This window comes from Leuciscus leuciscus, assembly GCF_965113295.1.
Source record: "Leuciscus leuciscus genome assembly, chromosome: 3".
Lineage (NCBI taxonomy): Eukaryota > Metazoa > Chordata > Actinopteri > Cypriniformes > Leuciscidae > Leuciscus > Leuciscus leuciscus.
The window spans coordinates 15,026,572-15,053,739 of NC_138727.1; the positions used below are offsets into that span (position 1 = coordinate 15,026,572).

At 37.3% G+C, this 27,168-nt stretch overlaps 1 protein-coding gene across 5 annotated transcripts in view; it reads left to right on the forward strand.

The window, feature by feature from the left end:
* Window positions 1–27,168, forward strand: part of fat1a (FAT atypical cadherin 1a) — a 94,349-nt gene that overhangs the window by 12,103 nt on the left and 55,078 nt on the right. For all 5 annotated transcript variants that reach the window (XR_014204850.1, XM_082165728.1, XM_082165730.1 and 2 more), the window contains exon 3: window positions 13,144–13,458. Coding sequence is in view for 4 of the 5 variants with exons in the window: in XM_082165728.1 (XP_082021854.1) it covers window positions 13,144–13,458 (315 nt within the window). In the remaining variant the exon portion in view is untranslated. The remainder of the gene's footprint in view (window positions 1–13,143; window positions 13,459–27,168) is intronic.

Below are 27,168 nucleotides of genomic sequence, written 5' to 3' on the forward strand. Positions count from 1 at the left end.
CACCCCTGAAAGTTCCTGAACTTTGAAAAAGTACTACCTCATGAGCAGGGACTATCGGAGGGGGAAATATTTACCCGGAACTTCATTTAGACCCTGGTTCCTGCGGTGTAAACACATAGAGTACCAGCCCAAAGTTCCTAGTTCCTGGGGAAAGTTCCTGCGGTGGAAACGCGGCTTTAGTCGCACATTTCAGATCATTAAATTTAAGAAAAATGAAATGACTCTGTACTTATCTTGATACCAATACCTACATGTAATTTGTTTCAGTGTTACAAATTGTAATTTTCAGAAGTACCCGAATGATGTACTTTTAACGATTAAAACAATTTGATAGCCTATACTTTTTTCTAAAGCCAACAAAGATCACAATTTGTCAACTATGTGAAAAAAAGTTGTATGTTTGATGAAAAGCTCACTACACACTGATGCCATGGTCACTAAATAGTTGTGTTCTAAATTACATACTGTACTTGTTTGTTTGTTTGTTTGTTTCGGTTAAAAAAGTGCATCATTCAGGTATTTGAAGTGAACTTCTTGTTGAAATTTTCACTGTGAACAGACTACTCACACTGTTTACTATAAAATGGCATAGAATAGTGCATACGTTTGTGAATTGGGACGCAGCTACTCAGTCATCGAGATACAGACATACCTGCTTGAGCCAGACACCATTAGGTCAGTGAGTGTCCCGTAATGCTGAGCATGCATCCATGTCTAATCCCCCTGACTCGCTGCTCAAAAATATCTGTTTTTGAGCAGAAAGCCAGTGGCTTTTCCCCCATTGCTGTTGTTCATGTGATTGATGATTAGAAAATGTAGACTGACTTATGATATAACAATACTTTCATAAGAATCAACATTTACAACTTCTGGTTAAGATATTTCAGAGATTGATTACTCACTAGGCAAGGCCAAAAGCTTCAGACTCTGGCTCTAAATGTGTTTTAATTTACATACTTGGTCCTTGATTTTATTAACATATCTGTTAACATCTTTAACTTATTTTAGTCCAAATGCTGTGGCAAGAATTCTATTTGAAGACTCACCAACCCACCATCTTTTAAGTTTGTTTCAAAATTAATTTTTGTAGGAGCCAATGCAGCATTTTTAAAATGCTCAATCCAGTATACTGGCCGACACAAAAAAAAGACTCCCTATTCCCTGTTCAATTAATGTTTCTTTTAGCACTTTTGAAAAAGAAATATTTGAAGAAAAGTAATGCACTTCTACCAGCTCATAAGTGTTGTGTCATCATTGATCGGGAATCGTACTGCAGTGGCTAAGCCATATGTTTTTGATTTTCTAAAAAAGTAATGGTAACATTCATTGATTCTTAATCAGACTACACCGGTCATGCTGTCTGTTTTTGATTATTTCAATAGAACTGGATTATAATTCATTGTTCTGTGACTTGTACCTTACTGGTCATGTATGATAGATTCAGTAGCGGTTTCGTGGCACTACTGAACAGTAGGCTAGTACATAAAAGACTATCAGTATAGTTTGGTTCTAGAATTTTCAAAATAGTTATTGGTTCCCAACCTCTATTAAAAGGTCTTCCCGCTTGCTTTGCAGCAGGTATTGGCTGTTGTTTCTTCGACTAGTGAAATAGCACTTGTGAATTAGTTTGATGTACAAAGCACTAGTATGAGAATGTGCATGTGTTACTCTTTGTGCCCTATCCCCTATATGCCCTTCCTGTGGGGAGAAAGGTTGGCTGATTCTTTCTGATGCCAGATAACAGAGGAATGTGCTGGTGGCTTTGTGTTCTCATGTTTGGCTACCTATCAGTTGGCCTGGGCAGGGAGAAGGGGAAGGGGGTCATCTAAAAGAAAGGGGTCATGAGCGAGTTTTCTATCCTATCATGATTCTCTTTGCATACCTGGCACATTTTACTCTGGCTTTCTCTTTCGCTCTTGTACATTTCCCACTTAGTGTCAAAATATTGAGCCTGTTGTGTGACTACTGTTTTTTCTGTGTCCATCTTGCCATATCATCGTCTTTTCTCATCTCTCAGGAGTGTGACTACTACTTTTCCACTTTTTTTCTGAGGGTATATGACTGACTGACTCTGTGTAGTCTCTGCTTGAGCCGTGTTGCTGGGGCAACCAGTTTCTGGAATGCAGGATCAGGAGTTGATTGTAGGGTGCTAAATGAAAAGCACACTTTCCCTTGTTAAAGTCGACTGCCGTCTCCAACTATCAGGTCCCATTTTTGGGAACCCGTTCTGATGTTAACTCTTGTTATTTCAATGTTCCCTAAATAAAAGTCAGTTGAGCGAAAGAAGATCGCCTATGCCAAGAACAAACCAGCAATTGAATGGTTTTAGACTTCTGTGCTACAGGATTGATGGTTTGACGATAAGCCCAATATTTCATACTCAAATTCCATATGCCCACGGTCCAGCTCTCAGCTATACCAATTCCCAATACTCTGGATGATGTTGTTGCACTCACTGTTTCCCTGTGATGTCACAGATTTTTATAATGAGAATCGAAGGCGAGTGACAGCAGATGTAAACACGGCGCTGGTGGATGCAGAGTGTGAAACCAGAGACGCTAACCACCGACGCGAGACAAACTGTGTGATGCATCTGCTACCAAACTGTATCTGACTGTGCGTCAAAGTTAACTGGCATTTTAGAATTGCACATCCTGGGACTATGAATGTCACACCCACGGCTTTTCCACTCAGAGGTCAGAGATGAGAAATGAAGATGAATGCTTTTTATTTCACTGTTGGGCTTCTGCGCTCAACAGATAATCATAACAGCTTGCTACAAAAGCTCAACAAATCATTGCATCATGGAGTGTTTAGTGACACTATAGTGTTTTTGCTCAAAACCTGTTTTTGAAAACTGCTACGTCCATTTAGATAAATTTGTTTTGTTTGCATTTTGAACAAATGGACAATAAATCATTGCATTGTCAAATTATGTACAAAGCGTTACTCTGGCCTGATGGAATTCATTTGCTTGATATTTAAGGCAAATATAATAATAATAATAGTAATAATAGTAATAATAACGTATTTTACAGTACAATTATTTTTTAAACGTTAAACAATCAAGCTTTTGTTTTGGCGGAAACCACAGCCCTTAAAGCTTTTATATTGCTGACAACAACCGTTTTTAAGCGCGTCTCATTACAAGTTTTGGAAGATGGTTGGCGCATGTTGTGTTTCCAAATGCATATTATAATCAACCAAAACTCAGAGCACATACAAAAATGAGTTTGTGGGCAGCAGAATTTACTGAGAACAGAGTCGCTCTGAAACACCAGATCATAAGCTGTTTGGATTTAAAAGAACACAGTGCCATGCTTCGCTCTGAAACACAGTGCTCTTTTTTATTTTTTTATTAAACCACAGTTTTTGCAATATGATAATCGCAGTAAGCACTATCACTGTTGCGATTTTATATCGATTAGCTAATCATGCAACCCTACTTGTGGTCTTAAACTTTAAAAACATCAGTAATGGTGATGTACATTGTCTTTTTTCATGTCGGCTTTACACATTTTCAGATTTGTAGTCATAATACTGTCCTAGTAAACTCACTGCGAAACAACTAAAGTAACACATCTTCATTTAGACTGGTTCATTTGATTTGAACACTCTTATGCATGCAAACCGATATTGCAGTGTCTGTGTTTTGTTTTAGAACGTCAGTTGCGCAGCTTTGCCCCTACATAATGGTTATGTATAAATTCACGTTCGTAATGATATGTAAAGGTGTAATTAGGAGCCTAGTTAAGAGTCAAACATCTGGGGTTTGAACCAAATGACTTTTCTATTCCCTGTTTTACTGCCTCACCAGACTCCTCCCTTCAATATTTTAAACGCCTTTGATCCTCACCACACAGAAACACTCCAAGGAGCACAAGTATATAAATAGAAAAGTGAGAGGAAAAAAAGAAGTGAGGCTTTCAAAATGTCAAGACAGCACCCTGTATGAAACACACTCTCACTTCATAGTCTTATCAGCCTCCCCAAAAGAGGAGAGAAAAGCTCTCCGGCATGAACTGGGACGCTAATGTGCCGGCCTAGTGATAATGCCAGTGCCGACTATGTCACTGGGCAGCTATTTCATGCTTCGAAAAAATGTTGTTATAACGGAGGACAGACGCTCGTTATCAGGAAGGGCTCAGAGATTGGAGTCAATTCAGGGGGGGAAGAGCATGCTTAAAGTACAAACATGATATTTAAACAAACAGGCCGCGTTCACTGCCAGGCCTCTGCAAAAACACGAGGTCTTCTGGACAATAGGATCTGTCTGGGCAAGTGTCAAAAGAAGCTCTCAGCTAGAATTAATAGGCTAAAGCAGGCAGAAAAAAAAGAAACTCTCATTAGTTCATTGACAAATTTCCCTTTTTATGCACCCTTTTCATGTTCCGGTTGTGAATCTTTCTATTTTCTGGAGCTTGCAATATACATGTTTATAACTTACCTGTTGTTGTTTTGCAAATGTTGTGATTTCCATACGCTCTTTGGTTTTAAGATGAGATTAGTGTGATATGTAGAGCGAGACAGGGCACTATATTAAGCTGGTCAAATCATTCTGCTCCTCCTAAGTATGATTTTTCCCTCCAGCCAGATGTTACAAGCTGTTTTTTAGTGCAAGTTAGGTTGGTAGTTGCTTTGTTAGCCAGGGCGATATAGTGAAAACGCAATGATGCGTAACGCTGAAATAGTGGGTTGACTCAAGAGGCTTCACAAGCCCGTAATCACTTGTCCAGGATGCCCTGCAGATAAGATGGCTATTGTGTGCCACAGTGTTTGTTAAAGTCATCAAGCACTCGTTCTTTAATTGCTTCCTCAATCCGCTATTAGAGGCCGATAACCTTGGCAGTGGCAGGCCCTTTTTCTAAACTAGAATTGTGTTTGTCTTCAAGAGAATTTTGGTCTGAAATGCATCTTTTCCCACACTTGTATTTATAGATTTTTTTTCAAAGTAATAAAGTTCATATAATATTAAAGCTGGCCTAAATGCATTTTAATGCCTTGTAAACTTCAATATTTGGTTTTCTTTGATTTGGTTATGAATTTGTCTGCTAGGTAAAACAAAACATAATTTCAAAAAAGAAAGTATAATCAGGGCTTGAATTTCGGCGCGAGATTGCGGGTATTGCGCATAATTTTAATCATTCCCGCAGGTCTCCCACTTATAATGCGGGAAATTCCCGCAAACATTGATTCACTTTAGCATGTAGGTTGTATTATTAAATTAATCCACACAGATTATAAAATAAAATTTTATAACTGTCTGTGAGACGCAATTTCACAAACAGCGCGAGTGATTCAGCGGTGCTGCGTCTTCTATCTCTCGTCTCTCAACATGTGTTGCACAAGGCAATCGTTAAGCGCTGCAGGCGGCAATAATACACTCGCGTTTCGGGAGTCGGGATAGACGGAATTGTCACTTGCATAATCGGGCCAGCATTGCATCATGAGTAACTAAAGTTTACCATTTGCACGTCTTTTTAAGTCTCACCAGTTTAAACATTCACGTGATTTTAAACTCTTTGGTAGGCTACTTGCGCGCTGTCTGAGAGATTCTTTTTTTGTTTTTGTTTTTTTGCACACATACAGAGTGTTACCCGCCTCACAAACAGCTCGCGGGTAACAAAAGTTATTTTTCGTGGATTATATCGCTATTAACAGTCAAAAACATGCGGAAATTATGTCAATTTTCGGTCTTGGTGAGTATCCTCTAAACACAGTCGGTTATGTCTTAAATAAGCATAAATCGCACGTGACCGTATAATGAACACAGGATCCGTGCACTAGCTCTTAAAGGGACAGCAGCATTATGTGTCTGTCATTAATTTGGTTGTCAAAACAACAAAACATAGCTTTCATTTTAAGGAATCAGGATTAATAGCCTATGTATTTAATTTAGTCAGGACTAAAAAACCAACTCCCGTTGTTATTTTACATTTGATTACTTTATTCAGTCTCTGTATTTCTGAATACTAGTGTTAGACCTAAGCAAAAAAAATTCTCTTTATTTCTCTTTATTGGTATCTTTATTCTAGTGTATTTATTTGTGCTACTTTTTTCAATTTAATTCAAAGATTGAAATCAAGCTTCCTTGTGTTGTGTAAATTCTTAAGAACAAAATTACCCCATTGTAAAAATGCGATGAGTGAGCATACATTTAGGCGAGATACATGTAATAAAAAAAAATTTAAAGTCTAAACTCCCCCCTCAAATAAAAAATCCCCCCCCATAAGAATCACCTAAGGGGGGGATTTCCCCCCCATTTTCCAAAACGAAATTCAGGCCCTGATAATTAATTTGTTGGAGCCTTTTGGAGTGAAACTTTTGGGAGGACAACAATGTGAATTCTATGATTCCACAAAAGTCAGCTAAGTTTTCTTTTCTTTTTATGAGTTATCATATTTGTTAAACTTTTTTATTATTATTATTATTATTATTATTATAAGTAGTCTTAAAAAATAAGTGCAAAAATAAAAATAAATGTTGTGCTAAGGTCAAGGAAAATATTGGCAGGACAAGTTGAAATCTATAATAGTGGCCTAGTCGGGCAAATAGAAAGACATACAGCTGTTGAGCCCTGATAATATTCATGGTTAATGAAGTAATATTGAGTTCATTTGTAGTACACAAGTATTCCTCAAGGCTTGTGCCGCCCTTGCATCCCTAAAGTGAAGTGGGGTAGAGCCCTTTTAAAGCCCCTGAAGAAACTCTGGGAACCGAGAGCATGATATGATTAAAGTCGGGAAAGGGGGGTGGTGATGGGAGCTTAGCTGAGGGTTCCCTTATAATACTCTTGGTTCTGACACTGGAATCTCAAATATTTCTCTGGAGTCTCGGGAAAGAAAAAGAGTGAAACGGGAGGTGGAGAGAAAAATCGCTGAGAAAGTTTATGTAAGCATGTGAGCAGGAGGCCTAAGAAGGTTGAGGAATGCAGGAGCCCGGCAAACAGAATTAACCAAGCCAGTTCAAAGAGAAACGGATGGCTTTTTAAAGTGCAGACCAGGGGAATACAAGTCCTAAGCTGCCCTAACTTATCCCTCTGCTTCCACCACCTCCACTACATATGTGAAAGCCTTGTAGAGTCACTCTCTGAAGGTCAGAGAATTGCTCAGAGTTAGGCTTCGCTTTGATGATATTCACAGCAGCTCTGCGAACGTCAAGTGCGCTTACAGGAGCTGATGGCTGAGGCTTATTACGCATCCTTAAAATAAATTATGATATTGACAGTTTTTTGAAGGCAACTTGTCTCTTTCCGAAAATAAGGACTAGGGATAAACAGGGTTTAACATTTCATAATCCTTTATTTGACAACCTCGGTAATCTTTTTCTGGCTTTCTTATTTGGTGCAATTGCCAGCTCTTCATATGCTTGCAATTTCTCAAACTAGGGATGTGACGATGAGGAAATGTTCCCACTGGTTAATCGACGCGTGACAACACTGGCAATACCAGTATCACCGAGGGGGTGGGTGGGGGTGGGAGGGACGTTGTAGTTTTTCCCTGTTTTCCACCTTGCTTATGAATGCACGTGCATCCGTGCGCATTTTAGTGGCATCAGCATTAGGCTAATTAGTAGCAATTCGGGGATGGCATTTGCTTGAATGGTGGGTTCATTATTATTCTTAACGAAAAACACAACAACAAAACAGTACAATGACAAACTCGCTTATATTAAACAGAACTTTTATTTACAAAATGAATAAGCACTGCATATACCATTCTTATAAATGAAATATGAATCCTGCTGCTGATCTGTGCTGCGACTCTCGTTGGGCTAATGCTGAATTGAGCAGATGCGTTCAGTTTTTAATTGTAGTCTATTAGGCTACGTTCACACTGCAGGCTGAAACGACCCAATTCCGATTTTTTTGCCCCTATGCGACCTGTATCTGATCTTTTCATGACAGTCTGAACGACACAGATCCGATCTTTTCAAATGCGACCCAGGCCACTTGGGTATGTGGTCCCAAATCCGATACATATCCGATCTTTTGAAATGCGACTTCAGTCTGAACGGCCAGGTCGCATGTATCCGACCCGCACGTCATTGATACGCGAAAAACGTCATAATTCTGCGTTGAAGTAGTCGTCGGTTTGAAAACGGACTGCATATTCGTCGAGCTGAGGTAAATCTGCCGGTAAATTTTGAGGTAAATTTTTTTATAATTAAAAAAAATAAAATAAAAGCCCACGGCCATTATATATACGTTATGTTAACTTATTTGTGCTGAATCTGATATTAGATAGGTCAGCGGCTGCTGTCTGGCTCTTAACGGTCGCTGTGCGCGCTCGTGTGTGTGTGTGTGTGTGAGAGAGAGAATCACAGTTAAAGTTTAGCTACTTCCGCAAACAACAAGTGACGTCGTTGACCGTTGAGTACTCTTCTGCGCATGCGGGTCACTTCTGGGTCATTTCACGTTCACACAGGAGATCACAAAAGGTCGCATTTAATTGGAAATGTGAACGGCCTTGCAAAAAAATCGCATTTTTTCAAAAAATCGGAATTGAGCATTAAGCCCTGCAGTGTGAACGTAGCCTAATTTGTATTACTATAAAAAATTCTAAACAATGATGGGTGGTGGTGCTGTCGCGGTGGTCAGGTGATGTAATCAGTGTGCGGCTGAACACCGTGTAACACCTCACCTGTAACACTGACTATCGATTTGCCATGTGTTTTTTACGTGTGTAGATCAAAGAAAAGAGGGGGTTTGTTGATGCATAGGACTGTTTCGTCAGCATCATGGGCACTTTTAGCCCTGTGGACTTTTAGAAAGTAAACTCTTAAAACACACTTTTCACATTATCTCTTGTTTAGTTTGTCCACCAACAGTGTACTTGCATCGCATTTTAAAATAAATCAAAATAGAAAAGTTGTTTTAAATTGTAGTAACATTTCACAATATTACTGCTTTTACTGTATTTTTCTTCAAATGCAGCTTTGTTGAGCATAACCTCTTTCAAAAACAATAAAAATTGTATTCAAAATAATTAATATTTTTATGATGGATGTTCATATGTTATGATTTCAAGTGACAGACTGGAGAAAATAGGGAAAAGATCTGGAATTGACCCGAGCTGGATTTGGTCGCATGGCCACCAGCACACAGCATGCCGGAGAACTCAATCTACCTCTGACGAGACCTTCTCACTGACCCACATTTTGAGAAAGTTGAAAAACATTAGAAAAGGGAAGGGAGCATGGAGGCTTTGCTATTCCCCAATCCACTTAACATTCCCATCTTTATGGCTCTTAATACTCTCAACCAGGTCTGAACTTTAACATGTCAAGTCAAGATCAGAAACTGTCCATGTTTGTTAACTCAGTATAGAGAAAGTGTAGTCATAGCCGAATCATGATCTAATCAGTCACTGGGGATGTCGACCCAGTCTGAGAATGAAATTTGCTTCCTCTCTGTCTCTCTTTGTACACACAAATATGCACACACACCTATGTGCAAGGTCAGCCATGTTGAGTCAGTGCGAGCGGTTCTCATTGTTCATTGAGGCGCTCAGGTAGCTGTGAAATGCCTCGCTTGAGGGTGAAGAAATGAACAAAGAAGCCAGAAAGAAAGACCTGCTTTAATTCTGTCATCATATAATATCGCTTCAGGGCTGGTTTCACAACTTCCTCAACCACAGTTGATTCAAAGGTGTGGCAGAATACCTATGAAACAACTTTAATGCACCGAATGAATCATTACAATAACAGACAGTACAGAGTGTGTTTTAAAACTTCTTGTTGCTCTCATGTGCTGAGGATTATACCATTACTTAAGTGTGAGCTCCAACACTGAAGAATGCCTGAAGCTTCTTTACAACAATAGCGTCTTCTCAGTCAGGGTTGGTTAGTATTGTAAAGGCTCGTGTTTATGAATCGGAAATCCTGATTATTGTTAGGTAAATGTTCTTGCATGTCAATTTGGTCCTGATCAACTTAGCCAGGCTTTCTAGAAGACAATTGATTGTGGGCAGTTCAGCTTTTAAATCCATGCGGTTGGATTTAAAGCTTATTCAGACCAAGTCAAAGTTTCAGTATTTTATGAATTTTATAATAAAATTGAAAGCTTTTAAAACCTAAAAGATGAGGTGAAAAGTTTTGTGTGCAATAATGTTTGTCAACTGTAATTTTGCTGTGCTTCATTTAGTGGCATCAGACAACCAGGACAAAGTCCTGAGCATTAAAATGGATCTGTTGGACATATCTAGTTGGTATGCATTCGAATCTGGCTTCCAAACTTAGTTGCCTCTCTAAATAAGTCTCAGAAATGTCAAAAGTATAGAGGCTTTAGTGGGAGTGTGCTTGTTGGTGGAGTCATCATCCTAGTGACTGCTTTTACAGCAGCGGCCTTTTGAGCTTGAAGGAGCAGCTTTCTTTTGTGTATCCTCTGGTCATCCAAATGAGCACTCAAGCATGGGCAGTTGTTTGGCAGAGACAAAGCTCATTCTCTGTCTCGCCCTTTCTCTCTTCTCCTACCATCTCTTTCTCATCCACATCTATCGTTCAGCTCCTCTGACTCTGTTTGACATGTTCTTATACCATGCAAGCCGCTTACAGACACTCATTTGTCTTTGTCACTCTTCATTCTCAGCCAACCATCTACAAATAAAAGTATTTGTTTTTAATAAATGTCTTGCACAAACAATTTCTCCACTCACCCTCAGTTCAATACACGTAAACCTCTACACGTGTATGAGTTAACTTAATCTTAGGCCTAATCTTCAGTTCTAAATGAATCCTTTGCAAATTAACCAATTTATTAGGTTGCCAAGGCAAGAAACGCAATTACTATTGCTCGTACTTGTGGTTAGGGATTTGGACACATCCCTGCCCTAAGAATTCAAATTAACATTATTTGTGCTACGACATGAACACTACCTCATAATTTTTTATTTTTTTTTAAAAGCTCATTAAGCTCATTAAGCTCATTAAAAATACAAAAAAGTTTAAAAATATATATTTTAAAAAGTAATTCTTTCCTGTGCAAAACTGAATTTACCATCTTCAGTGTCACATGATCCTTCTGAAATCTAAAAATGTGTTATTATCAGTTAAAAACAGTAGTTCAATGAAATTCTGAATTAAAGTTAAAAAACAGCATTTATTTAAACATTGACAAACTTATCCACTGTCACTTTTGATCAATTTAATTTCTCCTTGCTGAATAAAAGTATTCATTTAAAAGGTTTTTTTTTTTAAATGACTCCAAACTTTTGAACGGTTTCATTTGCCTCATTAATTATGCATGTTCCTTCTTTAAGAATTAACTCTGCAGAGTTTTTACAGTGCTGATCTATGGGCCACCTTACACTGATAGCCAATGGCAAAATGAAGTGAGCTATCCATTTCCTTTCCCTCACCTCCTATATTAGAGCCTTAAGCTATTCATAACGTCAGGTGTTACAGATCAATGATGAATGAAAAATAAGGCCAAAAAGGTCAAATAAAACAGCCCGAGCTGTGAAAAGCAGCCATTTTTTCTTGTCTGTTTTATAAGCAGTAAGTCTATTCTTTCACACTTATCCCCCTTGAGGCTCCAGCTAGTCCCGAGTTTGCTAAAGCCCAGCAGAGCAAGTTAAGAAGACAAAGAACAAGAACTGGCGCAATGCACTGTGCAAAAGACCGCTCTGGAACAAACAGGATAACGTTGTCAATTCCTTGTTTCGTATGTCCCTGTGCGAAATAATTGTACTTTGTAACTAAACAAAAAATTGCTGAGCTGCCTTAATGTTTGAGAGTTAGTGAATGAGACTTTATTCTTGAAATGTTTGCAACATTAACAACACCGGATCTAAAGATTTCTTAACCAACAAAGTATAATCTTTAAGTTCATTGGCTCAAGTTTAATCGGATCGAGTTTTCAACAACAGGAACCTGCCTGTTCTGGCAGTGGTAAACTTTGACCAGGGAGTGTCTATCTATCTCTCTTTTTCATTCAAACACACCCCACCTGCCTGCCCTGAGTAACGATGAGATCACTTGGCTACTGATAACATTACAGGTCCTTTCAGGCAAACCACATCTTTACTGCCCTTAAACAAGCCTATGATTTATTCAGTATGATACAATAAAATATAAGTCATATACAGTAATATACGCAATAAAACAATCATTCTGCAACATAAATTATGCCACACCTTTTTACACCAGTGTGCATGGACTGGAAAAATGTAGAGATCACAGTCCAAGGCTCTTTTTGCTTTCTCACTCTCTCGCCATCATATGTGATGGATTCGACTGCTCTTTGTATGCAGACCTGCTGTTTGCTCTCTGACGGCCTCCTCTTTCTCCCCCTTCTCATTCCTTTATGGCAGTGAATAGGCAGACTGTTGACACAGCTGAGTGCAATGCGGCACACATGTGAAACATCTCTAATGTTTTGAGATTGCAAGGTAGAGAGCCGAACAGGTGACTCTGGCTCAAAGCAAGCAAGTTTAATAAAGGCATTGTACACTTACAGGACCATAAGACGATCTATAGGAGGTATTAGGTTCCCACTTAAACCTATCAGAGCCACTTATCTGCTTCTAAGGATACCATTATCGTGGCAAAGCATGATGGGTATAGGATATTGTGGCTGTGAACAGTCAAAATGCTATTTAAAGGTCCACTTTAGGTTTTAGAGAGTTAGAGAAAGAAACACAATATGTGTGAAGTGATTTATACTCATTTGTGATGAAGGTCAGCCAAATATCACTTTATCTTAGTACCTGTTGCGGAACAAATGAATCATTGGTGGCAGATATGCTTGATTAAGGTGTTTCTACAATGGCTTCGGTTCATGGAAATGTTTGCTTGATTAGGAGTGCCACTTTAAAAGAAAATTTATTTATTATAAAAAAAAAAAAAAATGGAATGATCAGTTTTGAAATTGACATAAATGGGAATATGTATAATGTTTTAGTTAATTAATGTTTAAAAGCGTAGTTAAATGTAACAAAATAATATATTTAAAATGTTAAACACGTTAACAATTATAATTTTTTTTAAGCATTGCCTATTTTATTTTAATAGTATTTTTTTATTTTAATCAATACATTGTTAATTAGTGTCCTCCATAGCATACATGCTAATAGGTGTAACTTCAAGTTGCCCGTTGATTTGTCTTTTGGAGACGACACTAAGATTTCTCCATGTTCTCCTCAGGTGTGATCCGGACACAAGAACTGCTGGACCATGAGACCGTGTCTCACTACTGGCTGACGGTCTACGCCACTGACCGCGGTGTGGTCCCGCTGTCTTCCTTTGTAGAGGTCTACATCGATGTTCAGGATGTCAATGACAATACCCCACAGACCTCCGAACCTGTCTATTATCCATCCGTCATGGAGAACTCACCCAAAGACGTCTCAATCATCCAGATCGAGGCGTTTGACCCGGACACGAAGTCCGGTGAAAAGCTCTCCTACAAGATCACTAGCGGGAACCCCCAGGGCTTCTTCAGCATCAACCCTAAGACTGGTGAGTGTATCAAAGAGCTTTGTTTTTATCTTACAATCCTTCTAGTAGTCAATTTGAAGATGGTGCTGAGGTTGACAGGAATAGACTGTAAGATGTTTGAGGTAATCGAATTTATCAAATGCGGGCTCAGAGTAGATATAAGGCAGATTTATCCCTAAATGACTCTTCACCCATATTGGTTAACCATTCAAATAATATCTCAGAGTTCATTTTGCTTTAATTCAAGAATAAAATGAATGCTGAAATTTCAGGATCATACACAGGGGGAAAAGCAAATATTTTACTTTTGTATAGCACACACACTTTAATTGCATCTGAGTGAACAGGCTTTAGTTTTTGTGCTATGATGCTAAAAGGAAACCATGCACCTTTGTTTTTACACTTATATTGTTAAGATATTAATACTTCTATTCTGAAAGGACACATGGTCAAAAATCACAGTTAAAAAATTTTCATTGTTACAAAAAATTATATTTAAAATAAATGTTCCTTCGAAACTTTCTATTCAAAGAATCCTGAAAAAAAAGCATAAGCAGCACTGATAATAATAAGAAATGTTACTTGAACTAAATCAACATATTATAATTTCTGAAGGATCGTGTGACACTGAAGACTGAAGTAATGACTGCTGAAAATTCAGCATTGTTCAGCATTACATTTTAAAATATAAAAATATATTTAAATTGTACAAAAAAATCACAATAATACTGTTTTTAGTGTATTTTTTTTTTTATCAAATGAATGCCTTGTTGAGCATAAGAGACTTTCTTTTAATCTTACCGAGCTCAAACACTGTGTATGGTAACAAACAGCAATTATGTTAATTATTTGTTCAGGTCACACTCAAATCAGTAATTCATTTCCCAGTCAAGCATGGTTTGCAGAGCTGATTTTGTTCGTTTTGATGCTACATCAGTACAGTGAAAATGGTCCATTAGAGTAGACATTCATCTACAGGACACATACAAACAGACAGGAAGAGATAGGTTAGCTACGTCCTAATGGTCTTCTGAGATTCTTTGAGTGCCATCAGTTCCGAAACGTGTTTTTTTATGTAAATCTACTGAAGCATAAGGCCCAGTGAATAAGCTTACGAAGGCACACTCGCCTGCTGTCAGATCTTTTGCGTGTTCTTGTTTTCTCACCACCTCCCTCTCTCTCTCTCTCTCTCTCTCTCTCTCTCTCTCTCTCTCTCTCTCTCTCTCTCTCTCTCTCTCTCACTCTCTCTCTCTCTCTCTCACTGTCGCTCTCCTCTCTCACTGTCGCTCTCCTCTCTTTCTCACTCTCTTCATGGATCACTGTGTACGCATATGGGGTTTACTAAATGGACCCACACTGAATATTTTATACAGCTATGGTTTCCCTCCCTCATCCTCTTCTCCCCCGTAGAGTAGGGGATGATTTTACCAGCATACCAAGGAGAACGGGTGTAAAAAGGTGCAAACAGCAAACTCAAAGGCCTGCAGCTGTAGGAAACCTTGAAATGATTCACACTTCAAGTTCAGGACCTTTCAGGAACATGTTAGGTCAGATTACCTAGTGCCTGCAATATCTCCACCATTGTTGTCTGAACTTGTTTTAGTGCTAAGAACAAATAACCTGTAAAGCTTAACTGAGGAACATTGTGATAGCTAGTGGCTACAATCCTATTGCTCTCACAAGGAGAAGAGAAAACAGACAAAAATGAGCCAACTATTGATTTACACTATCGTTAAATCGTTCAGGGGCGGTATGATTTGTCTAATGTTTTTGAAAGGAAAGAAGTCTTCATGATTCATTTTAATATGCTGATTTGGTGCTTAAGAAACATTCTCATTATCAATGTTAAATACAGTGTTGCTTGGTATTTTTTTCAAACATATTCAGGATTCTTTAATGAGTAGAAAGTTCAATAAAGCAGCACATTAGAAATTCTGTAATATACATTTTTTCACTTTTGATCAATTTAATGCATCCTTGCTGGATAAAAGTATACATTTATTTAAAAAAACAAGTGACCCCAAACCTTTGAATGGTAGTGTAAAGTAAGAGTATTGAGCTATAAATTAAGAGTTTCATGAGAAATTTTCAAAGCAAAGTTTTAGACATTTTTGAGGTCTTTTCTCAAACTTCTGTGTGTGATATTACTAGAGTCTTCTTATGAAATCTTATGCAAACTTAAGCAAAAGTCTCATTTGCTCTAAATTCATTCCCATTGCTGTCTAGGAGGAACAACTGAGATATTAAAGAGATCTTGTTTGTGAATTTTTCTTTCCAATGGGTACGGGTCTCTGAAATCCACAATATTTCAAATCCACTAAGTGAGAATGTGAAATGAAAAAGCCCACTGAAGCATTGTTCGACTTTGTGAACCTGAAAGCAATCAGTCTGAGAAACTGGCCCTGAAGTTTAATTTGAGTTGAAGGTTTTGGCCAGTCTGTGAAAGTTGGTGGCCAGCCTCTCTCACAGTGTTTTACTGACTTGTGTGGTCTTTTTTCCCCATGCAGTTACATATACAAATGTGAAGGTTATTTTTGCTAGCATTGGCCAATGAGTTTTCAGACCAAATAAGGGTTTGTCCTCCAGCAGACAGTGTTCTCTCAGTAACTGTTCCACACTTGGATTCGCTCCAGGGAAAGAAAGAAAGAAAGGGAAGGGAGGAAAAAAGAGAGGCAGTCTGATTTTTTTAGTCGAATATTAACTATTCCAGGAGCGGCAGATGTGTGGATTATAAGTGCATTTTTGTGTGTGTTACAATACGAAAGAGATAAGACTTAGGAAAGGAAATGTCTTTTTGGAAAGTTTCTAGTTTTGTGTTCTGAAGTCCTTCGTTCATAGTCATCAACAAAGATGGTTCAAAGAAGTTCCTGAAATATTTTGTCAACAAGTGCATATCAGATCTCTAGAGGAAAGGCTCTGCAAAGCATAACTGATCTCGTACAACCATATCGGTATGTGATGTAGACGGTACATAGTTTGTTAAAAGCACAGTGTTCTTCTCACCCACCCAAATACTTACAGACTCAGACATAATATAACATAACTGGGAGTAATAAGGGATGGGTCCGTCTCTTCCTAGATAACAAACAGCTGCACAGTATGTACATGTCTGTAAATGAATGAAGCTCAATGGAGGAAATCTGTGATACAGACCTGGTTACATCATATTTATCACATCACCGTAGTTATGTTCTAGCCTATTTAAACAGTAAAAAAAAAAAAAAGATGAAAAAAAAGGGGGATGTTATTTTCTGTCAATGAATAACCTAAAATTCAGCCTTAAGGCAATGGTTAACTTCAACTAAAACAATTTAAAAACAATTCATTAATTGTAATAAAGCTGAAATAAAACATGTAAATATTAGATAAAAACTTAACTGAAAAAAAAAATATATATAGGAATATTTTAAAAAGCTAATAAAATGTCAAAAAACACATGAATTAAACTAAAATTAAAATGAATACTATAGAAATAATACTGCCTCAAGGTTGATTGGTTTGTCTGGTTGAATTTCCTTTAGTCCATATTTACTTATCATGGGTGATGAATGAACAAGATAATGCTTTCCCTGCTTTAACACTAGAAGTGCCAAAATTCCATAACTACTAGAACTGCCGCAAGCGGTCATTTTGACCGCTAGATTCAAAACTCTATATCTTTAATGATAAATACCCAATTGAGAGATTAATGCATTTATTGTATTAGGATGTCTTTTAAAAACAAAACAACACCAAACTGTACATTTAAACAAGTTTAATTATACATCTATCAATAATAATATCAGTAGATGTCCTGAACAAAATGAGTAGCCTGTTTTCATGTTTACACTCGATCGCGTCCGCGCCCACCGACACACAAACACACACACGCACACACATACACACACACACACACACACACCATATTCCATTGCAATCTTGACATCGCAGCCCGTTCATTACAGCCATAATAAAATATAATAATAAAATAGCCTAGTCAACCTAACATATAAAAATTCCACTGCTCGATATAGTCAGTAGCCTAGGCTACAATTCGTACCATTTTGCGCATGTGAAGGATGATTTTTTCCGTCGATTTTGGAACACGAGTGAAGTACAAAGCCTATAATAAAGAATAGTTTACCATCCAAATACATCGCATGTTGAAACATTTTAATTCTAATTAGAGAGTTACGTGAGCCCAACGGCGCTTACTTTCACTTTCGCTTGAAAGTAGCCTAACCGATTTCATTTTGGCTTGTTTATGGATTATTTATTTGTTATTGTTCTGTTCTGAATATCATTACATTTAAATGATTTGTTGTAGAATATGTTTTGTGTATTTTTTACCACTTTTTATTGTTGTGTATATTGGTATATGTATAATAATACCGCGAAATTCAGTGCGGTCAATATGACGGTTTATGGCCGAAATAGGTAAATATGTTCATTTGTTTTTTTGCCTTATGTGTAATTTATATGAAAAGCATTTTAAATGAAAATACAGACACTTTTAGGAAAAGTCAGGTACCAGCAGGATTTTATTTATTTTTTCAACAAAGTTATTGCAGATATAAAATTCAAAACGGTCAAAATGACCGCCATGGCAGTTCTAGTGTTAATAAGCATTTCACAATAACCAGGAGTATAACCCATTTAATCATGACTTGCACTACAGTTTTAAGCTCAGAGGGAAAATGAAAGACTCCATTTACTAACACAGAATGAAAATGAAAAAGAAAAAAAAAACATTCACTACCTCCTTACTCCTTAGAATAAAAATGAAAGCTCAGAGGGAAAATGAAAGACTCCACTTACTTACACAGAATAAAAAAAAAATATATAAAAAAAAACATTCACTACCTCCTTACTCCTTAGAATAAAAATGAAAGGTTCCAGGCACCACCTTAAAACTAAATGAAAATCTTCAGTTGTGGTTGCCTTTAAAAAAAAAGAAAGAAAAACATAAATTTAACTTGTAACAAAATAATACATCCAAAATCTAAAAACTTTCATGCAACGCTGCAAACCTGCAGCATTAAAGTTTGTTATTTTTATTCATCTAAGACAGGGTTGGGCAACTATGTTCCTTGAGATCTACTTTCCTGCAGAGTTTAGCTTCAACCCTACTCAAACACAAATGAACAAGCTAATCAAGGCCTTCAGTATTACTAGAAAGCTACAGGCATGTGAGTTTCATCAGAGTTGGAGCTAAACTCTTCTTGACGGCCAGAGTTGCCCAGCCCTAAGTTAAGAGTCACACTGTGAGGTTTCAGTGTTCTATTGGTCACACGTCTTCACGTGATGCAAATCACTGGTCAGAGTTCACCAAGCTTGAACTTTGGAATGTAGAGAACTTTGCACAAGCTTGTTTCCGATTTCCTGCATTTGTATGAATGGAAGTCAATAGAAAGAAAAGTGTAATGTAACAGACCCTTTTTTCCCAGGTAAGGCAGAAGACAAGCATGGTGTGTCATCTACTCCAAACTATGAGATCCACACTAAATCTTTCTACACGAGTACCAGTGTGAAAAAGAAAGAGTGTGCAGTGTCGTTGTCTACAATATTGTTAGTCATTTCAAAAATTCATAACTTCCTTGCAACACTTAAAAGCGCTTCATGCGATATGGCTCAAAGCAATCAAGCAATTAACTCGTAACCCTTATCACAGGCTGCAATAACACCATAGCTACCTGCGTTGTATATATTTGAACAAGGTTTCCATGAATGCTTCATTGACTATAGAGTTTAATTGTTATCACTGCTGACCTCTTTTATTAGTATTTAATTTTTCTGCACAAAACGTCACGCCTGACGATAAAACAGTTAAATATACAGCAGGCCAAAAGCTCAGTAATTACATGCTCAGAAACAGCAGAGCCCTGCGCTGGCTCAGCTACAAAGCTGCCCTGCAAAAAATAGGACCTGTGGGAAGAAACAGAATAAACATGTTTGTTGGTTTGCTGGTAGATCGGTGAAGAGCACATCTGCAGCCTTGGTGTTTGATTGTTTATTTCTCAGCTAATGCTGTCGTGGTGAAGGAATTTCCCTTGCAATGATTTTCAGTGGCTCAATATCGCGATATGCAATATTATTGCCTTTTTTAAATTATTGCTATATAGAGCTATTGTATTAGTAGCCTGTAATAGTTAGTTCTAATCCTCAAATCTAACTGGACGCGAGGCTTTCTAAGACTGCTGATCTATAATATTCTGCAAATATCGCGGTTATCGCTACAGCCCTATTCTCAGCTGGCATATTTGTCTTCATGGTCACAAAAGCACCTTGGACGATATTGACAGGTTGATTTAGTTTTGTGTGAGGTAACTAAGGGCTTGGATGAGAGAGATTTTTTTTTTTTTTTTTTTTTTTTTGGCAACAGTAAACAGGTCTTAGTGCTGCTTTTGTGTTTCATTGAAGGGAACATGTCATGGAAAACAGGATTTTCCTTGATCTTTTGTTTCCTTGAGTTTATTGTGCTATATAGACATAATCGAATGTGCACAACACAAAGCTCCCACACAGTCCATTTATAGAAAGCTGTAAAATGACTTGTTCAAAAACACACATCTATATGAGCACATTTCATCCATCCATCCATCCATCCATCCATCCATCCATCCATCCATCCAGATGTATACAGAGGTAAATAAATAAATAAATAAATAAATAAATGAAATATTGATAAATAAAAAGAGAGGTAAATAAATATAGATATTATATTTATTTATTTACCTCTATATTTACCCATCTACCTCTCTTTTTAGTTCTCTCTATTTATCTCCTTTATTTATTTATTTATTTATATGTAGATAGATAAATATGGATATATAAACAAATACACAGAGAGAGAGAGATAATGTATTAAATATTCTTCAGGTAAAAGACAGTCAGGCAATAAAGAAAATGCAAAATACAGCCGCCTTAAAATTCCAGCTCATAACATCTGAAGACTGTAATTTTCTCTGACACCTGTGCACCACAGCCACACTCAACAAAAAGCACTAGAATTTTCCATGGAGATAGCTGTCAGAGAAACATGGATCCCTGTTGAATTTGTGTTTTGTCCTAGAGCTTCTTTCACAGCCGCTGATTTGTTCAGCGAGTGTAGCTAAGGATAATGACACGCACTGCAGGTGAACAGATTGTTCCAGACTTTGAGTCAGGTCATGCAAAAGAACCCGAGTCTGGTTAACCTGCTCACACTGACCTCAATCCTTTCCTCACAGGACTGTTAAAGTGATAGAGTGAGTGTTTGGGTGTGCATAAATATGTTATGGATCAAAGGTGGGTAGTAACGAGTTACATTTACTTCGTTAAATTTACTTGAGTATTTTGGGGGTAAAATTTTACTTTTAAGAGTAGATTTAAATGTGGGTACTTTAACACTAGAACTACCGGAATTCCATAACTACTAGAACGACCATAGCGGTCATTCTGACCGTTCATACTTTGACGTTCATAATACTGAACGTCATTTTCGTCATGTCATATCTAATGAACATGTTAACCTTCTCTTTTACAATGAAGCTTTTAATTCCTTTCGTCAAAGCCCTTAAAACAAGCACAAAAGAAAGATTGCCCCGACAGGTGCTGCCTCTATGTGAGGAACGTTTTGCGTCAAAATAATATTTTTTTCACCGCACTCAACACGTGAATAGACATGCACAAAAGTTAGGAAACTTCAAAACTTCATACCGTTTAGTACAGCCCTGTTTGTAAATAAGGTCAATAATCAATACAAAATCAAAAAATAAATGGATCTACAATGTTATGATAGGTAATAATAAACACAAAATCTTAATTCAAATGAATGTGAAAATGTATTTTCCAGCCTAATTGATAAATATTTTCTTATTTTCTTTGTACAATAAAAACAAATATTATGATACAATAACTTATAACATATATACAATAACAAAAACACTGCTATATTTGAATACATTGTAAAAACTTTCACGGACACGTATGCAGCACAATACAGTAGCTTTACACACACAAACAGGCTAATAAAAAACATGAACATTAGCTAAACAAGAAGACGTACTGCTTTAGAACGATTAGTTTCAGTGAACAAAAAATATTAACGAACAAAATCAGGTTAACTGCCCATTTGAACGGCGCAAACACCCCGCATCATTGACGCTTACGCACATTCCACACAGGTAAACACCGCCTTTCGTGTGCAGCTCCCACACACCACTTTGTGACATTTGGCACATGTCTCCTTGGTTTTATTTTGTTTGCAGTTCCTCCAGTTGTATGGCTTTTGATTCCATGTGGTCAGAGCGAAGTTCGCTCGCCAGTCGTGTGATGAAGTCTCTCCGCGAAACTTGCAATGTAGCGGACTTATGATATCTATAATGCGTGCGGTCAAAATGACCGTCATGGTCATTCTAGGAAGAAATAGTCAGAACTTTTTTGTTTTTTTGTGATTTTAATCAAATAACAGTGTCAGAATAAAATATACACATATTTAGGAAAAGTCAGAGTCCTTACAGCCACATTTATTTTATTTTAACAAAGTTATTACACTGTAAAATTAAAAAATGGTCAAAATGACCGCCTTGGGAGTTCTAGTGTTAACTCAAATACATTTCTAATGAAAAAACTACTTTTACTTCGTTACGTTGGGCGACGTTCCTCTCGTTACTTTATTTTAATGCAATACATGTTGTTAAATGCGTAGTTTATACCAAGCGCGCTGTATCTTTTTTCTGGGCATGAGCGATGCTCAATTCACAAATAAATCACTCTTTTGATTCGATTCTGTTCAAAGACTTCATCAAACAAGTTGGCAGATCTGTCTAAATCGGATCTGTTCAGTTTCCTGCACGCACTGAATAGTCTGAAGCGCTTTCAAATCACAATCGACTCGGAGTACAGTCAAGTGAAAGCAAATCTGCCAAATGCATCATATTTTTGCCAGCAATGAAGATCTTTATTAGATAATATGAACATCTTCGTAAGCTGTCTGTGAATGAATGATTCCACAGGATGATACATTCGATTTCATTTCATTCAGGTAATATATTTTACAACCAAACAGATTATTACGCCACGATAGCACTATTACAAAGTATGACATTACCCGTTTTTTGGACATATACATTAATTTATACATTAATAAGTTACCATTGTCCACAGTTTATGAAATGAACACCCACAATCCAACGGTAATGTGTGTGCAGTAATGTGAATGCAAAACTCTGCTGAGTCACTTTATTTCGACATTGTCTGATAATCCAAATGTAGTTGTATAAGTTAACTATTATACAAACCAAAGGACAAGCAATGATTTTCGGGCTACAGATGGCAGAAATAATGCTTGTCTCTTCTGTTTTTGTTGCAAAGATAGCCTATCTAATTATGATAATAATAGTCATTTAAATAAAAAATATCTAAATAATATCATGTTATATATGTATAGCCTATTAGTGCTGTCAAACGATTAAAATATTTAATCACGATTAATCACATTAATGTCATAGTTAACTCGCAATTAATCGCAAATAATCACACGTTTTTATCTATTCTAAATGTCCCTTGATTTCTTTTTGTCCCATTATTTTTTTCTCATTTTAATGCTCTTATCAACATGGAAAAGTGGATCGGCTTGCTTTGTGCAAATGTTTTTTTTATTATTATTGAAAACAACATTGGCATTATATACTGTAGTGTTCAATTTCACACTAACATTCTCACTTGGAGCAAATAATCGCATCAGAGAATTCGCATCAGCTGTGTGCTTGGCCATCAAGTGGTGTTTCAGACTGGACGTGCTGCGATGATCGCTCAGTTCACAACGACAAAACACACAGATCACTTTGGTCTTGTCAATGGAACCATTTGGCAACTTTTTAAAAGTAAACTTTCCATTCAGAATCTTATTGGCATCCATTTCGGCGTCTCGCGCTAACCATCCACTCAAAACGTAACGTTAGGCCGGCAACACACTGGCTGCGTGGCGTGAGCGTGGCGTTTCTGTTGCGTGTCACGCAGGCAGTGTGCAAGCTCTAACATGGGAGCCGAAATAAAAACGGACACGCCACGCAGCTCTTTGGCCGGCTCGCAAGCCCAAACAAGTGTGTGCGGCGTGCCTGTTGTTTTGTTTTCGGTCTAGCTAGATCCGGTGTGGTGTTGTAGTTTTTGTAACGTTACTAATTGTTGCAACGGCAATGTGAAAAAAAAAAACTACAAAGTTTGCAAGGCCAAAAAGAACGTTGATCTCGCGATAAAAAATGTACGCCGTTAAAATGGGTTTGCGTTAAGGCCGTTAATAACGCGTTTAACTGACAGCACTAATAATATATATATATATATATATATTAGGGCTGTCAAAGTTAACGCGTTAATAACGCGTTAACGCAAAATCATATTAACGGCACTCATTTTTTTAACGCGCGATTAACGCAGCGCGTATTTTCTGTTTGACCCGTGGCCCAACCTCTAGTTGGAGAAATGGAGATACACTGTGTTGCCAACTTATCGACATTGCAGACCCCTTTAGCGATTTTTTTCCCTTCAACAAAGCGCCCAAACCTTATTTAGTTTCTGAGAATCTACCGGTACCGCCGGTACTGCTCTCTCAGCACGCGCGCGCACCTCTCGCTCTCTCTCTCTCGCTCCCTCACTCACTCTCTCTCTCTCTCTCTCTCTCTCTCTCTCTCTCTCTGCGTCTCGCGCGGAGGAGCAGCGCTTTAATTCAGTTAAGCACAGATATTATGTTGCTTCACTAATTTTACAAGTATAGCCGAAATCAGAGCACAGATATTATCTTTATCTTATGTGAATTTGATTTCACCAGACGACGGCTCGATTATCAGAATTGTTGTGCAGATTAATTTAACATCTTGGAAGGGAGAGCTGGTTATGTCTTAATGGGTCGCGTTTCAGTCACCATTTCAAATTCATTCCGTTGTTTGACAACAGAAACAGTAAAATATACCAATGAAAACAGTTTTATTGAGAATTTAGCTTCATCAAAATGGGCACAGAGAGAGACAAACTACAATGTAATAATAAATGTACATTTAGCATTTTCAGAAGAGCTGCCCTGTCATGCAAAAATCTAAACATGTTTGTGTTAGTAAATTGCTCAGTGCAAAGAAAGAGAAGTAAGGGTAACCTGGCATTTTTTTGTTCTTTCTACATGTGTCTAATAGACATGAACAAGTTCTTTGAAAAACATCTATGACCTTTGAAACATGTCTCGTCCTTATGCTCTATATTGACTATGGTTTCAATAATAAACATACATTTGCATAAAGCATCTATATTTATCCATTCCCATGTTGATTAGAGTATTACAAACTTGAAAAGTATTCATTTAAGGTACATTTAGAATAAATAAAAAAATGTGTGATTAAATGCGATTAATCGCGAGTTAACTCATGACAATCATGCGATTAATCGCGATAAAAAAATTTAATCGATTGACAGCCCTAATATATATATATGTATATGTATATGATCCGAAATAACCAGCTACTTAAGTAGTTTTTTTCATTGGATACTTTTTACTCTTACTCAAGTAACTATTAAGATTATTACTTTTACTTTGAGTAAATATTTCTATAAGTACTTGTACTTTTCCTTGAATACAGTTTTTGGATACTCTACCCACCTCTGATATGGATGTAAACAAACACATGTACCAGCATAAGTGCTCATGCATTAGCTAACACACTCCCTTTGCCCCTTCATTCTATTCATGAAATTCCCTCACTTTCTCTGTCTTTCCTAGAGGCCTTTGCTCTGTTTAAGGTGTGTGGGCAGTTTGCTAGCATCTCAATATTTTCCTTTGCCCTGTTGAAATGCTTTCTCTCAATGACTGCACTACACTTTTTTGTGCTCGACTGTATATGTAGTGTAAGAGATATTCTTTCTACGCTCTCTACCTGTCAGTGGAGAGAAATCAACCTATCTGCTTGAAAGCTCCTTTCAGCCGTATTTTCGAATGCACCCCACTGAGTTGGACTTCGAACGATGTGATAAAAGAAAAGCCTTTATGTGAGGGAGTGTATTTACACAAGTGAACGTAACTACTCATTTCTCAGAGTGGAAGCGCATGTGTCGAGAGAGAGAGAGAGAGAGAGAGAGAGAGAGAGAGAGAGAGAGAGAGAGAGGGGGGGGGAGGGGAGGGGGGAGGGGAGGGGGGGGGGGGAGGGTCAAATATCAGTTTATCCTTCATGTCAAAAGCCTTTTCAGCTTAAAGGGATAGTTCACACAGAAAAGAAAATTGTCATAATTTACTCATCCTCACTCCAACCTATATGACTTTCTTTATACTGTGGAACATAAGAAAATATTTTATGGCTTGTTTATACTTTTTAATGGGCTCCAATATTATTTGGTTCCCAACATTGTTCCCAGACAGCAGTAAGTCATACAGGTTTAGAACATGAAGGTGAGTAAATGTTCATGTATGAGAGGCCTAAAGGGATAGTTCAACTAAAAATGAAAATTCTATGAAGTATTTTAAACCATGCATGTTCCAATTAATATTTCATGTATTCAAATTATTACAAAAGACATTCAAACATTGTCTTGTGAAATTTTTGTCCTTTTAAATTCAGTGTCATATCATCTGTATTTATCGTTTTCCATTTTATTGTAAAATAGCATCAGAGGTGGACAGTAACAAAGTACATTTACTTGAGTACTGTACTTAAGTACACTTTTTGAGTATCTGTCGTTTACTTGGTTATCCTTTTTTCTGGAAACTTTTTACTTTAACTTCACTACATTTGAAAGACAAATATCGTACTTTTTACTCCACTAAATTTGTGTCAAGCTCCTTGAGTAGAAAGTTGTCAGTCAGGGGATGATTTTGGGTGCAGGGGTTGCATTTTGGTTGGAAAATAAAGTCGGATTGACGCCAGAACCCGACGACAGACGTTGGATTTTGGTTGGAAATGAAAGTCTGGTTGACGTCAGAACCCGACTGATGTTGGTTTCTGGCGTCAACACAATTTTCATTTTCAACCACAATACAACGCCTGTCCGACGTTGGAGATTAATGTCAATCTAGCGTTGGATTCTGACATCAACCTGATTTTCATTTTCAACGTTGGGTTTGGTCTTCTTAATGTGAATTGTGTCATTGTTTTGGAGCACACTAGCTTATAGATAACAGTAAGGCTAACATATTCATACTAAAAGCCAAAAAACTTTAAATAGGGCCCTATTTGAGGGAACAGCCATTTGGGTGTCTGAAACCATTAAAAAAAAAAAAAAAGTGAAATAAAATTAAAATGTAAACATGGGATGAAAAAACGTAACTTAAATTAAATGTTGCCTTGGCAGCGAACTGAAATAAGTTGAAATAAGTCGAAGTATTAAAATCAATGAAACTAAAGTAAAAAATAAAGCTATATAGAAAAAACGAATAAACATACAATTTTGAAAAACTAAAATTAAATGAAACAAAACTGGAAAAAAAAAAGCTAATTCAAAATATTATTACTATTTTACTATAAAGGTATATAAATAATAAATATAAAAATGACACTGCACATGTTGTGTTATTTTTGGACCTTGGGTGTGCAGGTAGTGTGAGCATGGGAATTATTTCTCTAGCTGGCAGGCACAAGTAGAAAGAATTGTGCTCAGTACAATGCTGACAGCTCTTGTTCTGGTACAATCCACACACACAGACACACACATATTCCTGGAAATATCAGATCTCTGGAGTAATACCCGATATCTGCATTAGCTCTCTATTTGTCCTCTTACCACAGTAGTTTTAGC